At 36.5% G+C, this 14,536-nt stretch overlaps 1 protein-coding gene across 3 annotated transcripts in view; it reads left to right on the top strand.

Annotated features, from left to right (window-relative positions):
• Positions 1-14,536, top strand: part of Gphn (gephyrin) — a 447,337-nt gene that overhangs the window by 146,142 nt on the left and 286,659 nt on the right. For all 3 annotated transcript variants that reach the window (XM_052185596.1, XM_052185597.1, XM_052185595.1), the window contains exon 4: positions 9,688-9,780. In XM_052185596.1, the coding sequence (XP_052041556.1) occupies positions 9,688-9,780 (93 nt within the window). The remainder of the gene's footprint in view (positions 1-9,687; positions 9,781-14,536) is intronic.

Below are 14,536 nucleotides of genomic sequence, written 5' to 3'. Positions count from 1 at the left end.
GCATCTGGTAATTATAAATAGGGCTGCTATGAACATAGTAGAGCATGTATCCTTATTACATGGTGGGGAATCCTCTGGGTATATGCCCAGGAGTGGTATAGCAGGATCTTCTGGAAGTGAGGTGCCCAGTTTTCGGAGGAACCGCCAGATTGCTTTCCAGAGTGGTTGTACCAATTTGCAACCCCACCAGCAGTGGAGGAGTGTTCCTCTTTCTCCACACCCTCTCCAACACCTGCTGTCTCCTGAATTTTTAATCTTAGCCATTCTGACTGGTGTAAGGTGAAATCTCAGGGTTGTTTTGATTTGCATTTCCCTAATGACTAATGAAGTTGAGTATTTTTTAAGATGCTTCTCCGCCATCCGAAGTTCTTCGGGTGAGAATTCTTTGTTTAACTCTGTACCCCATATTTTAATAGGGTTGTTTGGTTTTCTGGAGTCTAACTTCTTGAGTTCTTTATATATATTGGATATTAGCCCTCTATCTGATGTAGGATTGGTGAAGATCTTTTCCCAATTTGTTGGTTGCTGATTTGTCCTCTTGATGGTGTCCTTTGCCTTACAGAAACTTTGTAATTTTATGAGATCCCATTTGTCAATTCTTGATCTTAGAGCATATGCTATTGGTGTTCTGTTCAGAAACTTTCTCCCTGTACCGATGTCCTCAAGGGTCTTCCCCAGTTTCTTTTCTATTAGCTTCAGAGTGTCTGGCTTTATGTGGAGGTCCTTGATCCATTTGGATTTGAGCTTAGTACAAGGAGACAAGGATGGATCAATTCGCATTCTTCTGCATGCTGACCAGCATCATTTGTTGAAAAGGCTATCTTTTTTCCATTGGATGTTTTCAGCCTCTTTGTCGAGGATCAAGTGGCCATAGGTGTGTGGGTTCATTTCTGGATCTTCAATCCTGTTCCAGTGATCCTCCTGCCTGTCACTGTACCAATACCATGCAGTTTTTAACACTATTGCTCTGTAGTATTGCTTGAGGTCAGGGATACTGATTCCTCCAGACTTTCTTTTGTTGCTGAGAATAGTTTTAGCTATCCTGGGTTTTTTGTTGTTCCAGATGAATTTGATAATAGCTCTTTCTAACTCTGTGAAGAATTGAGTTGGGATTTTGATGGGTATTGTATTGAATCTGTATATTGCTTTTGGCAAAATGGCCATTTTAACTATATTGATTCTACCGATCCATGAGCATGGGAGGTTTTCCCATTTTTTGAGGTCTTCTTCCATTTCCTTCTTCAGAGTCTTGAAGTTCTTGTCATACAGATCTTTCACATGTTTGGTAAGAGTCACCCCAAGATACTTTATACTGTTTGTGACTATTGTGAAGGGGGTCATTTCCCTAATTTCTTTCTCAGCCTGCTTATCCTTTGAGTATAGGAAGGCCACTGATTTGCTTGAGTTGATTTTATAACCTGCCACTTTGCTGAAGTTGTTTATCAGCTGTAGGAGCTCTCTAGTGGAGTTTTTTGGGTAGACTATCATGTCGTCTGCAAATAATGATAGTTTGACTTCTTCCTTTCCTATTTGTATCCCTTTGACCTCCTTATGTTGTCAAATTGGCCGAGCTAGTACCTCAAGTACAATATTGAAAAGATAAGGAGAAAGGGGGCAGCCTTGTCTGGTCCCTGATTTCAGTGGGATTGCTTCAAGTTTCTCTCCATTTAGTTTGATGCTGGCCACCAGTTTGCTGTATATTGCTTTTACTATGTTTAGGTATGGGCCTTGAATTCCTGTTCTCTCCAAGACTTTAAGCATGAAAGGATGCTGAATTTTGTCAAATGCTTTTTCAGCATCCAATGAAATGACCATGTGGTTTTGTTCTTTGAGTTTGTTTATGTAGTGGATTGCATTGATGGATTTCCGTATATTGAACCAACCCTGCATTCCCGGGATAAAGCCTACTTGATCATGGTGGATGATCGTTTTGATGTGTTCTTGGATTCGGTTGGCAATAATTTTGTTGAGTATTTTTGCATCTATGTTCATAAGGGAAATTGGTCTGAAGTTCTCTTTCTTTGTTGGATCTTTGTGTGGTTTTGGTATCAGCGTAATTGTGGCTTGGTAGAAGGAATTGGGTAGTGTTCCTTCTGTTTCTATTTTGTAGAATAGTTTGAAGAGTATTTGTGTTAAGTCTTCTTTGAAGGTATGATAGAATTCTGCACTGAAACCATCTGGTCCTGTGCTTTTTTTGGTTGGAAGACTTTCTATGACTCCTTCTATTTCTTTAGGCATTATGGGACTGTTTAGATGGTCTAGTTGGTCCTGATTTAATTTTGGTATTTGGTATCTGTCAAGGAAATTGTCTATTTCCTCCAGATTCTCCAGTTGTGTTGAGTACAGGCTCTTGTAGTAGGATCTGATGATTTTTTGGATTTCCTCAGTTTCCGTTGTCATATCTCCCTTTTCATTTCTAAGTTCGTTAATTTGGATACTTTCTCTGTGCCCTTTGGTCAGTCTGGCTAAGGGTTTATCTATCTTGTTGATTTTCTCAAAGAACCAGCTCCTGGTTTTCTTGATTCTTTGTATGGTTCTCTTTGTTTCTACTTGATTGATGTTGGCCCTGAGTTTGATGATTTCCTGCCTTCTACTCCTCCTGGGTGAAATAGCTTCTTTTTGTTCCAGCGCTTTCAGGGGTGTCATTAAGCTGGTAATGTATGCTCTCTCCATTTTCTTTTTGGAAGCACTCAGGGCTATGAGTTTTCACCTTAGCACTGCTTTCATTGTGTCCCATAGATTTGGGTATGTTGTGTCTTCATTTTCATTGTGTTCTAAAAAGTCTTTAATTTCTTTCCTTATTTCTTCCTTGACCAAGGTATCATTGAGTAGAATATTGTTCATTTTTGTACGTGTATGTGGGTTTTCTGTTGTTTTTGTTGCTATTGAAGACCACTTTTACTCAATAGTGATCTGATAGGAGGCATGGGATTAGTTCTATCTTCTTATATTTGTTGAGGTCTGTCTTGTGACCAAGTATATGGTCGATTTTGGAGAAGGTACCATGAGGTGCTGAGAAAAAGGTATATTCTTTTGCTTTAGGATAGAATGTTCTATATATATCTGTTAAATATAATTGGTCCAAAGCTTCAATTAGTTTCATTGTGTCCCTGTTTAGTTTCTGTTTTCCTGATCGGTCCATTGAGGAAAGTGCAGTGTTGAAGTCACCCACAATTATTGTGTTAGGTGCAATGAGTGCTTTGAGTTTCAATAAAGTTTCTTTTACGAAAGAGGGTGCCCTTGCATTTGGAGCATAGATGTTCAGGATTGAGAGTTCTTCTTGTTGTATTTTTCCTTCGACCAGCAAGAAGTGTCCCTCAGAGTCTCTTTTGATGACTTTGGGTTGAAAGTCAATTTTATCTGATATTAAAATGGCTACTCCAGCTTGTTTCCTGAGACCATTTGCTTGTAAAATTGTCTTCCAGCCTTTTACTCTAAGGTAGTGTTTGTCTTTGACCCTGAGGTGTGTTTCCTGTAAACAGCAAAATGTAGGGTCCTGTTTACGTATCCATTCAGTTAGTCTGTGTCTTTTTATTGGGGCATTAAGTCCATTGATGTTAAGAGATATTAAGGAATAGTGATTGTAACTTCCTATCATTTTTGACGTTATTTTTTTAATTTGAATGCTTAACTTCTTTTGGGTTTGATGAAAGGTTACTATCTTGCTTTTTCCAGGGTGAAGTTTCCCTCCTTGTATTGGTGTTGTCCTCCTATTATCCTTTTTAGGGCCGGGTTTGTGGATAGATATTGGGTAAACTTGGTTTTGTCATGAAATATCTTAGTTTCACCATCTATGGTGATTGAGAGTTTTGCTGGATATAGTAGTTTTGGTTGGCATTTGTGTTCTCTTAGAGTCTGCATGAGATCTGCCCAGGACCTTCTAGCCTTCATAGTCTCAGGTGAAAAGTCTGCTGTGATTCTGATAGGTCTTCCTTTATATGTTACTTGGCCTTTTTCTCTTACTGCCTTTAGTATTCTTTCTTTGTTTAGAACATTTGGTGTTTTGATTATTATGTGACGGGAAGTATTTCTGTTCTGGTCCAGTCTGTTTGGAGTTCTGTAGGCTTCTTGTATATTCATGGGCATCTCTCTCTTTAGGTTAGGGAAGTTTTCTTCCATAATTTTATTGAAGATGTTTGCTGGCCCTTTAAGTTGTAAATCTTCACTCTCATCTATGCCTATAATCCTTAGGTTTGGTCTTCTCATTGTGTCCTGGATTTCCTGGATGTTTTGGGTTACAAGCTTTTTGTATTTTGCATTTTCTTTAACTGTTGAGTCCATGGTTTCTATGGAATCTTCAGCATCTGAGATTCTTTCTTCTATCTCTTGTATTCTGTTGTTGATATTTGCATCTCTGTCCCCTGATTTCTTCCCAAGGCTTTCTATCTCCAAAGTTGTCTCCCTTTGAGTTTTCTTAGTTGTTTCTACTTCTGATTTTAGATCCTGGATGGTTTTGCTTAGCTCCTTCACTTGCTTGTTTGTGCTTTCCTGTAATTCTTTAAGAGATTTTTGTGTTTCCTCTTTCATGACCTCAGCCTGTTGACCAAAGTTCTCCTGTATTTCTTTAAGTGTTTTTTGCGTTTCCTCATTATTGGCTTTTGTATTCTCCTGGATTTCTTTCAATGATTTTTGTGTTTCCCTTGCAAGGGCTTCTAACTTTTGATCCATTTTCTCCTGAATTTCTTTAAGTATGTCCTTCATGTGTTCCTGTACCAGCATCATGACCAGTGATTTTAAATCCAAATCTTGTTTTACTGGTATGATGGGGTATCCAGGACATGCTGGTAGAGGAGAATTGGGTTCAGATGTTGCCATATTGCCTTGATTTCTGTTAGTGATGTTCCTGCGTTTGCCTTTTGCCATCTAGTTCTCACTGGTGTTAGTTGGTCTTGTCAGTGCTGGACTCACCAGTGCAAGCTGCCCCTTCCTAGGTGGCTTCTGGTGCACAGCTTACCTCCTGCACTGCCTGGAGACAGGGTGCTGTTGCCCAGGCTGTTCAGATCCTGAAGCAGGCACCTGAAGGCTCCCGCTGGTGCCTGCTGGATTCACCGGAGCACACAGACTTCTCCCAGCTGGCCGCCCAGAAGACCCTCCTGCCTCTTGCAGGACCTGGAGAGGACCTGGGTGTTGCCGCCCAGGCTGATCTGGATCAGGAAGTGGAGAGAGTTGAGCTGAGGGCTCCAGCTAGAGGCCTCAGGACTGGGACCTAAGCTCTGGGCTGCAGGAGCAAGCAGTGCTGTGAGCTCCCAGACTGCCTCTGGGTGCACACCGGGTTTCCTGCACTTCTGCTGTGGCCCTGTCAGTTCAGCTCCCAAAGCAGGCACCCGAAGGCTCCTGCTGGGGCCCGCTGGATTCACTGGAGCACACCAACTTCTCCCCGCTGGCCCCCCGGAAGCCCCTGAAAATGAAATTTTCATTTGCAATGTTTATTAAAATGATTAAGCCAGATCAGTTAGTCAATGGGTTTTCCATGGGCAGAGCGAAGGTTAAAAAGAAAAAGACAATTAAACAGCACTGCAGCATGACCCCAGCCAGTTCTGCGACTGAAATGGGTTTATTTTTTCCCAGTCTGCTTTTATACCATTTTAATTACATGCAGATAATAAAATCGGTTCTAGGTTAAGGAACAAGCAGGACAATAAACAAAAGTCCCAGGATCATAGTTTCTAGAAACTTATTTACATGACCAAGCTATATGAGCCTATTTCCCTGTCCTAGCTCAAACTCAAATTCTTGCCTGAAGTCTACTTCTTTGTTCTGGCCCAAAGTCAGATTCCTGCCTGAGTTTACTTCCATGCCTGAAGCCTACTTCCTTGTCCCAATGTCAAATTCCTGTCAAGTTTCTAGAATCAGCCCCAAAGCTCTCTACATCATAAGTATATAGCTTTTGTGTTAGGTATGGGGGTATGTATCCATTTCTCTAGAATCCTATCAAGTTAGATTCCCGGAGGCCATGTACTTGCTGTTGCAGCCTCTGAGTTCCTATGTGCATCTGTTCTTCTGTGTTTAGAAAGTCTAGTTCCATTGATATCTTCAGTCCCCTGTGGATCTTACATTCTTTCTATATCTTCTTTCACAGGGTTCCCTATGCTCTGAGGAAAGAGATTTGATGGAGACATTTCATTTAGGACTGAGTTTCTGAGGTCTCTCACTCTGCAATTTTTTGCTTGTGTGGATCTTTCTCTGTTATTTGTTCCCATCTACTGCAGGAAGAATTGTCTAACTTATGAGTATAGCAAATTGTCATTCAGAGTCATTTTATTGCTATGTTCTTTAACGGAATAGTAGTATTTAGTTTTCCTCTAGCTCTCTGGCCTATCTGGTATCAGGGTCTTGGCCACCTGATTAGTGTAAGGGATGAATTTCACTTCATGGATTGGGTCTTAAATACAATCAGATATTAATTAGTTGATTACTCCCGAGACTTTTGTGACACTACTGCACTAGCACATTTTTGTTCTGATACTATGCAGCATTATCTTCAGATACCATGATTACTAGTCAGGAGTAAAGGCTTTAGGAAAGACACAAACTTGACTTCTGCATGATCAGTGAGTTGTATAGGTGTTGTCTTCAACAATGGGACCTACTGTCATTCTGTAGAGAGCAACATACAGCCTTGACAACAACCTAGTTGTTTGGGGCTTCCCACTGGATTACATTTAGCTAACAACTTAGACGTAAGCCATTTCTAATTCTGAAAGCATCATTTCATGATGAGATGTCCATGACGGGGCTCTATCTCCCCCATTATTTAACCATTTTCGTTAAATTGTCTTCACATTTGTATGTAATTTAGAAAGCTTTTACTACTTTGGTTTCCATACTTCCACTCAAATGCCTTTAACTTTAGCTGTCTCTCCCTGTGTTTTGTTTTGTTTAATTTCAAAGATTTGATTTACCAAATGAAGACTCAGGAGCCAGACACTGTGATGAAACCTGCTAGCTCAGAGCTAGCACCCAACTAGCTGACTTTCTACTCCACCAACATACCAAAGGGAAAAAGCTCCTCCTCATTTGCACTTTCTTAAATATTCTTCAACTCAAAGGCCCACTTTTTTCTTTCCTCCTATTTCTTATGTTCATTCCCTTTCAACTTGTTGACATATTGTTGACTTTATTTAGCTCTTGTTTACAGAAAGCTATTGGGTAAAATTGATGTGCTAGGGTTTGACCCATACCACAGACACCCATACCACAGAAATTTTTTTTCAGTTCAAAATTTTCAGGTTCACAGTTTGATCAAATACTCTGCAACATCCCAGTATTTCCTCCCTCAATCTCTTTTCCCTGTCCTTCTTGATCCTCTCATTCCCACACTCCCCAAATCCCCCACCCCACCTGACCTCTAAACTGCCTGGGGCCTCCAGTCTCTTGAGGTTTAGATGCATCTTCTCTGACTGAACCCAGACCCGGCAGTCCCCTGTTGCATATGTATTGGAGGCCTCATATCGGCTAGTGTATGCTACCTGTTTGGTGGTCCAGTGTTTGAGATATCTCAGGGGGTCCAAATTAATTGAGACTGCTAGTTCTCCTACAAGGTTGCCCTCCTCAGCTTCTTCCAGCCTTTCCCTAATTCAGCCTCGGGTCAGCAGCTTCTGTCCATTGGTTGGGTGCAAATATCTGCATTCTGACTCTTTCAGCTGCTTGTTCGGTCTTCTGGAGGGCAGTCGTGATAGGTCCCTTTTTGTGAGCCTCCATAGCCTCAGTAATAGTGTCAGGCCTCGGGACCTTCCCTTGGGCTGGATCTCACTTTGGGCCTGTTGCTGGACTTTCTTTTCCTCGGGCTTCTCTGCATTTCCATCCCTGTAGTTTCTTTCAGACAGGAACAAATATGGGTCAGAGTTTTTACTGTGAGATGGCAACCTGCTCTCTCATTTGATGTCGTATCTTTCTGCTGGAGGTGGGCTCTGTAAGTGACCTCTCCCTAATGTTAGGAATTTTATCTAAGGTCCCTCACTTTGAGTCCTGAGGGTCTCTCACTTCCTAGGTCCCTGGTGCATTCTGGAGGGGCCCCCCAACCTCCAACCTCCGAAGGTTGCCTGTTTCAATTCTTTCTGCTGGCCATCAGAGCTTCAGTCCTTTTCCCTCAGTTGAAATTTTTGATTACTTTAGGTTGAAAGTCAATTTTATCTGATATTAGAGCGGCTACTCCAGCTTGTTTCCTGAGACTATTTGCTTGTAAAATTGTCTTCCAACCTTTTATTCTAAGGTAGTGTTTGTCACCAGCAGTGAATGAGTGTTTCCCTTACTCCACCATGACAGCATGAGGTGCCATTTACTTTATTGGTCTTATTCCTGTATTCGATGTTTAGTTGTTCAATTTTTTTTTCCTTTCTGTAAGATGCTTCTTTGTTTAAATGATGCTGTCCTTTAACTTGCAGAAGCTTCTCAATTTCATTATGTCCCATTTATTAATGGTTGATCTTAATGCATGCTCTATATTCTGTTCTGAAAATCTCTTCATATGGAATTGAATTCAAGGTTGTTTCCCAATTTCTCTTCTATCATGTTCAGTGTATCTTTTTTTATATTGAAGATTTTGATCCATTTGGATTTGAATTTTGTACAGGGTGAAGAATATAGATTTATTTGCATTCTTCTACAGGCAGCAGTCCAATTTGACCAGGACCGTTTGTTGAAAATACTGTCTTTTTTTCCAGTGTGCATTTCTGTCTTCTTTATCTAAAATAAGTTGTCCATAGGCTTATGGGTTTGTGTCTGGGCCTTTAACTTAATCCCGTTGCCCAATATGTCTGTTTTTCTGCTGTTTTCATGTATTATAGTACCATGCTGTTTTCACTATTACAGCTCTATAGAACAATTCAAGGTCAGAGATGGTGATAATTCTGCATTTTTTTAACCTATTCACTATTTATCCTAAGGCAGGCTGTAGGCTACAAGTGATACCATAGTATTATTTAAACTCCACTTTATTAAAATTCATAAAAATTTTCATGCTTCATATTTGATATAAAATATTTATTCATTAATGGGCAAATTATAGAGGAACATAATTGTCATTCCAGCAGGTTTAGTTTGAATTCTTTTTTTCCTTCTAGTTCATGAGTCTCTGAGCATTTTCCTCCTTTGCACTCCATAATAGAAAGTGTTAGATTTTTTTTCATGTTTAATTAAAGTGTGAATGTTTAGTGCTAGGATTAATTTTGTTATTAAATAGTAAGATTGTATAATCAGCATATAGCAGTTAACTTTTTTAAACTTGGAAATATTTTCTAATGTTGAAATGAGCTTTAAATATGCCATATAAGCATATAACATAGAAATAATAAACTGCAGTATTTCTTTTTTAAGGAACTTTCATCAATTTGAAAATTTTATCTTTTGTTTGTTTGTTTGTTGTTTTTTGTTTGTTTGTTTGTTTTCGAGACAGGGTTTCTCTGTGTAGCCCTGGCTGTCCTGAAACTCACTTTGTAGACCAGGCTGGCCTCGAACTCAGAAATCCACCTGCCTCTGCCTCCCAAATGCTGGGATTAAAGGTGTGCGCAACTACTGTCTAGCTTATCATTTTCATTAACCAACAAGATATATATCACAAATTGTATTGTATTACAATTTAGTGTGAATTAAAGTATTGAAAGAATCTTGTTTCTGTGCTGTCTATGAAATTATTACCTACATTTCTGGCAAACAAGTAACTTCTTCTGCACATTTGTTTTCTTTTAGGAAACACTTATAGATTGGTGTGATGAAAAGGAACTTAATTTGATATTAACAACTGGAGGAACAGGGTTTGCACCACGAGATGTCACTCCAGAGGTGAGATGGAATGCCCTTCTCATATTCAAAGAATTGTCTGGTTATGTTATTTCCAATTCCTATTACTATTATATTATTTTTGAGTTTTATAGACGAAAATATTCCCTGTGGCTATGATAATCCAAACATTTGGCTATAGAAATTTTTTTGAAAAGTATTTCTTTATTTGAATTTGCCTTTGAAATTATTGAACATGAGGGAATTTGAACTGTTCTAGAAATTAATTTTTCATTTGCTTGATGATAACTAAACATCAGGAGGTTATTACAAATTTTTGGCAGTTAGAATGGCACAGGTGTGATGTGCTTTCCTGTAGTTCGAATTTGGATCTTATTTCACTCTTCAAATATTTTTATAATTTGTCTCAAAGTAAAATAAGTAACTACTATACATTTATACAAAATTTACTCTAAGTTGATGAAAATGCACCATATTTTCCATATTTTAAATGTGAACAATATTTAAATTCACAATTTGATAATCTAAACAGCCTAAAAGATTTCTGTGCTTCATGGCACTGGTATATCATCTACACAGGCAAAAAAATTAGGCAAAAACCAAAACATGAACACAAACATGTCAGGCGTTGCTGCAGAGTAGGGGAAACTTATTTGACCTAAACTTAAACTAGCTTCCTTTTTTTTAATTCAATATATTCTTTATTTACATTTCAAATGATTTCCCCCTTCCCTTGATTCCCTCCTCCCCGCAAATCCCATTATGTTATGTTTCTGGTTCAATTTCAGCATGGTATTAACTATGTACTTCTATTTCCAAACCAGTATACTATTCTATCTACTATTTTCTTATTGCTAAGGTTCTTTTTCTCTTCATTTACTAAATAATTGTTGTCTTTGTATGTTTTTAATTTTGGTATTAAGGTCCATAAAAATGCCTGCAAAAGTACTGTTTGTTCCCTTCCTAATATTGTAGTAGATGTGTACAATTTGATTTTAAGGGAAATCATTATATGGCATAAGTGTTTCTGACCAATAAACTATACTCCTAAATTCTTAGAAGTACTGTCAATGTTTTGAAAATATACATTTGTAAAAACTTAAATTTTTTATTGACTATTATATTTTAGTATCATTCTTTTTTTATATTATTATAATAGAAATTATAAATAAAACATATTTTCTCCTAAAGCATTCAAAAGGGGTTTTTTTTTTTTTGAGATAGTGGTAACTAAAACCGTATAAGTCAAAAAATCATCTGTATGCAACTTATTACAATTTGTCTCCTAACTTGAGGAGGTCATTTTACCATTTTTATATGAGACTAACCACAAAGAATACAATTGACAGGGAAACTGTCTTTTCAAAGGTGTGGCTATATTTTATGTTTGTTGTTATTGCTTGTTTATTTGTAAAGAAACTACGTATATGAAAGTATTTATTTTTAGAGTATGGATATTTTTAAGTGATTTTGAGATTATATAATGAATCTATTTTTGTGTGATGGCTTGATATGTTTACATTAGAATTTATTTTTACATCACAAAAGAGAAAAAGTTGCCATAGAATTCATTCGTAACCAAATAATGTTATTTTTAATTGTAATGAAACAATTAAATTTATATTACCAAGTATCTTGTTTACTATAATCTCATTATTTTTCAGTTATTTCTCTTTTGTTGACCAACAAGGTGGGCTACATTCTTTTATATCAATGATACATGTGTGGATTTTTTTCCTCACACTAATTAGTTCTCTAGTTCTTTATGCATTAGTTGCCTTTCATCTCATTTAAATTAGATTCTGACCTGGAGTTGTTCAGATTGTCCAAGTTTAAGGCAGTGTACCACAAGACTGTCCCCATGTCTGATGCCATCAATAAATCTTGAATTCCCCAGATTATTGACACTTTGTCCTGCTTTTCTACAAAGTCTGTAGTGTCACATACCCCCTCTTTCCAAAATACAATTAGCTAGAATGGCATACAACACTTTTATTGTATGTTATTATACAACTCAGAAGTAGCTTTATGGAAACGATGTAGGAGGGACTACTGATAGAAAGCCCATGCTTTGTTCAAAGGCAGTACAATTACAGTACCCAAATGCATTCACCAATCCCTGAGCAATGGAACCCTCAATGCTCAATGACCTTTATAGAAACCACCCTATCTGTGACTGAGACTGAAAAGTTTCAACATTCGAATAACTCGGTGTTTCCAATGACCAGCACTATCCTGAAATTATGTAGATATTCTTGTGAGTTTGAGACTTGTAATGGATTGCAAAAGGTACTACTATTCAAGGGGGTTGGGGAATTTGGGGAATTCTGCATGGAGAATCAGGGACTATATTTGTGTTATAAAATCGTGTAGTCATTTAACCACTTTATTTAATTTCCTTAAAATGAGGGGAATCGAATTATCTATTTCCCAGTGTTCTGTGTACATTTATTTTTAAAGATTTATTTTCATTACCTATGTGTATAGATATGTAGGGGTATATAGGAACTTAATTAATGTAAATGCTCACAGAATTCATAAGGGGGTATCAGTCAGATCTCCTGGATCTGGAATAACAAGCAATTGTGAGATAGGTGATGTGGGTGCTAGGACTGAACACTAAACCATCGCTTCACCAGCTTCATTCAGTTGTTTTAAAAATTAATATACAAACTAAGAGGTTCTATTATGGCATTTTCATGATACATTGTTTTGATTAATCCTCTTTGATTTCATTCTCTGGTCTACTGTCTGCCCCCAACCCTTCTGCCTCAAGTAGTCTTGCAGTTCTGTCACAAGCACTCAATTGTTTTCTATGATCTGCTCATCCCCTTTGCTTTAAATCTCCTCCTCTTTGAAAATCTTTCTCTCTCACTTTCATATAATTATGCATAATTAAAACGTAAGAAGCTGTGGATCTGTAAAAACCACTACTAACATTTCATGAGTGTACTTAAAATGGTTAAACATTTTCTTTTATGTGCTCCCAAGTTGATGGGGAGGTTCTGTTTAAAGTAACTACCTAACAAACAAATTTAGTTTTATAACTAACTAGTTCAGGATCTATCCATGAAATCTTCAATATCCTTTCCATCTTTATATACATATAATTCTGAAATTCATGCTATCACAAGATTTTTATTTCCTACTTTTGGTACTATTTATTGATAAGATTCTCACTATGTTTCATACATCAGAAATTGAGCATCATTTTCTTCCTAAGTGTTAGCTACTTAAAAACCATAAAAGTGTGTTTTTAATTTTGTATGCATATAGTAAGTACCTGGTAAAGCATTAAACTTACAATCTATATAAATGTTCAGTTTATGTGTTCAGTATCTGTTTTTTAAAGCAGTGATTTATCTGTTTATTTATAACTTGCTCTTTAATGTTTATATCAGTTTATATTTTCCATATAAGAGAAGATAGGATATGAATATCTATGACAAGCTGTTTAACTGTAAAGGTTTTCATTAAAAAAAAAAAAACTTTAAAGGAAGATGTGGGCCTCCAAAACAATTATAATTTTCTATATACCCTTAAGTAGTTATAATTTCTATGCTACTTAAAATATAAATTAAAAATTTAATTCTAGACTTAAACTGTATAACTATTTTTGGTAAATTGTTTTGTAAATTCTCTTGTATATTTACCCAACAGATTAGAGTTTCGCTAGACACATTTTTATAAATATACAACCACTGTGACAAAATGATTAAAATAGTGTTAGAACTTAACTCAAACAATTACTAATTTAACAACTACAAAATAATGCACAGCTCCATTGTCATAGGACTACTATTTTACAATCACTAATTGTGAATTCCTGTGACCTACAAATACAAGGGACAAATATTGGTCATGATTGTATTATCAGGGAAAATACATTAAGAATGTAAATGATAAAATGAACAAGCCAAACTTATTGCCACTTTGTGTGAATTATTAAAAAAAATAAGTAAAATGAATTTTAATCAGCTTCGATTAGTTCATAATTCTGTTTTGAAAAAGAAGATAAAGTCACAAATTCCATAAAGTTGTTTTGTGTCACAGCTTTAAGGCTTTCAACATTGATTTTCCCTAAACTATGGATTTGTTTCTATTTTTCATCCCTATATTATAGAATATGGCTCATGTAATAGTTACATGCCTCCTGCTTTCATTTTTAAGTTTAGGGTGCTATCAAAGCTTACATACGATTGCATAATCACAATCTTTAATATTTTAACTTTATTTTAACATGAAATTTTTATATTTTCAGATGTATTACATTTCTTTGATCTGCAATTGGGTAATTTGTACTGTAAAAGTCTAAGAATTACAAATTTTATGAATATAAGAAATCACTACTATGTATTAGCTCTTTATGATCACTTATTACTTAATTGTGTGTCCAAAAAGAATCTTAAAAACAAATAGCTTAATTATAGATGTTCAGTTCTAGGTCAGACTGAAAGCTTACAAAAAGTATATTATTATGTAATATTTGATAATATTTTTAGTATGTTTTAAAATATTAAGCTGGTTAAATTACCAAGGTGAAAAAAAATCAAACTTCAGAACTTTCAGAAGGTACATCTAAACTAGAATTAAGGATTCCACACTTTGATCATAATCAAATTCAAGTATAAATTATACCTAGTTTTATTGAACGTTTAAAGCTGTGTATTTTGAATATTCTTTATGTATACAATTACATGCTGTGTTCCAGATTTAAAATATGAGTAAGGCATATATCAGAATATTAAAAAAAAAAAAAAAACTGATGCTTTGTCACAGGAACCAAGCAGCTAGCATA

This window comes from Apodemus sylvaticus, chromosome 6 (assembly GCF_947179515.1).
Source record: "Apodemus sylvaticus chromosome 6, mApoSyl1.1, whole genome shotgun sequence".
Lineage (NCBI taxonomy): Eukaryota > Metazoa > Chordata > Mammalia > Rodentia > Muridae > Apodemus > Apodemus sylvaticus.
The sequence above is the reverse complement of the archived record's forward strand: the minus strand, read 5'-3'. Positions and strand labels throughout refer to the sequence as shown.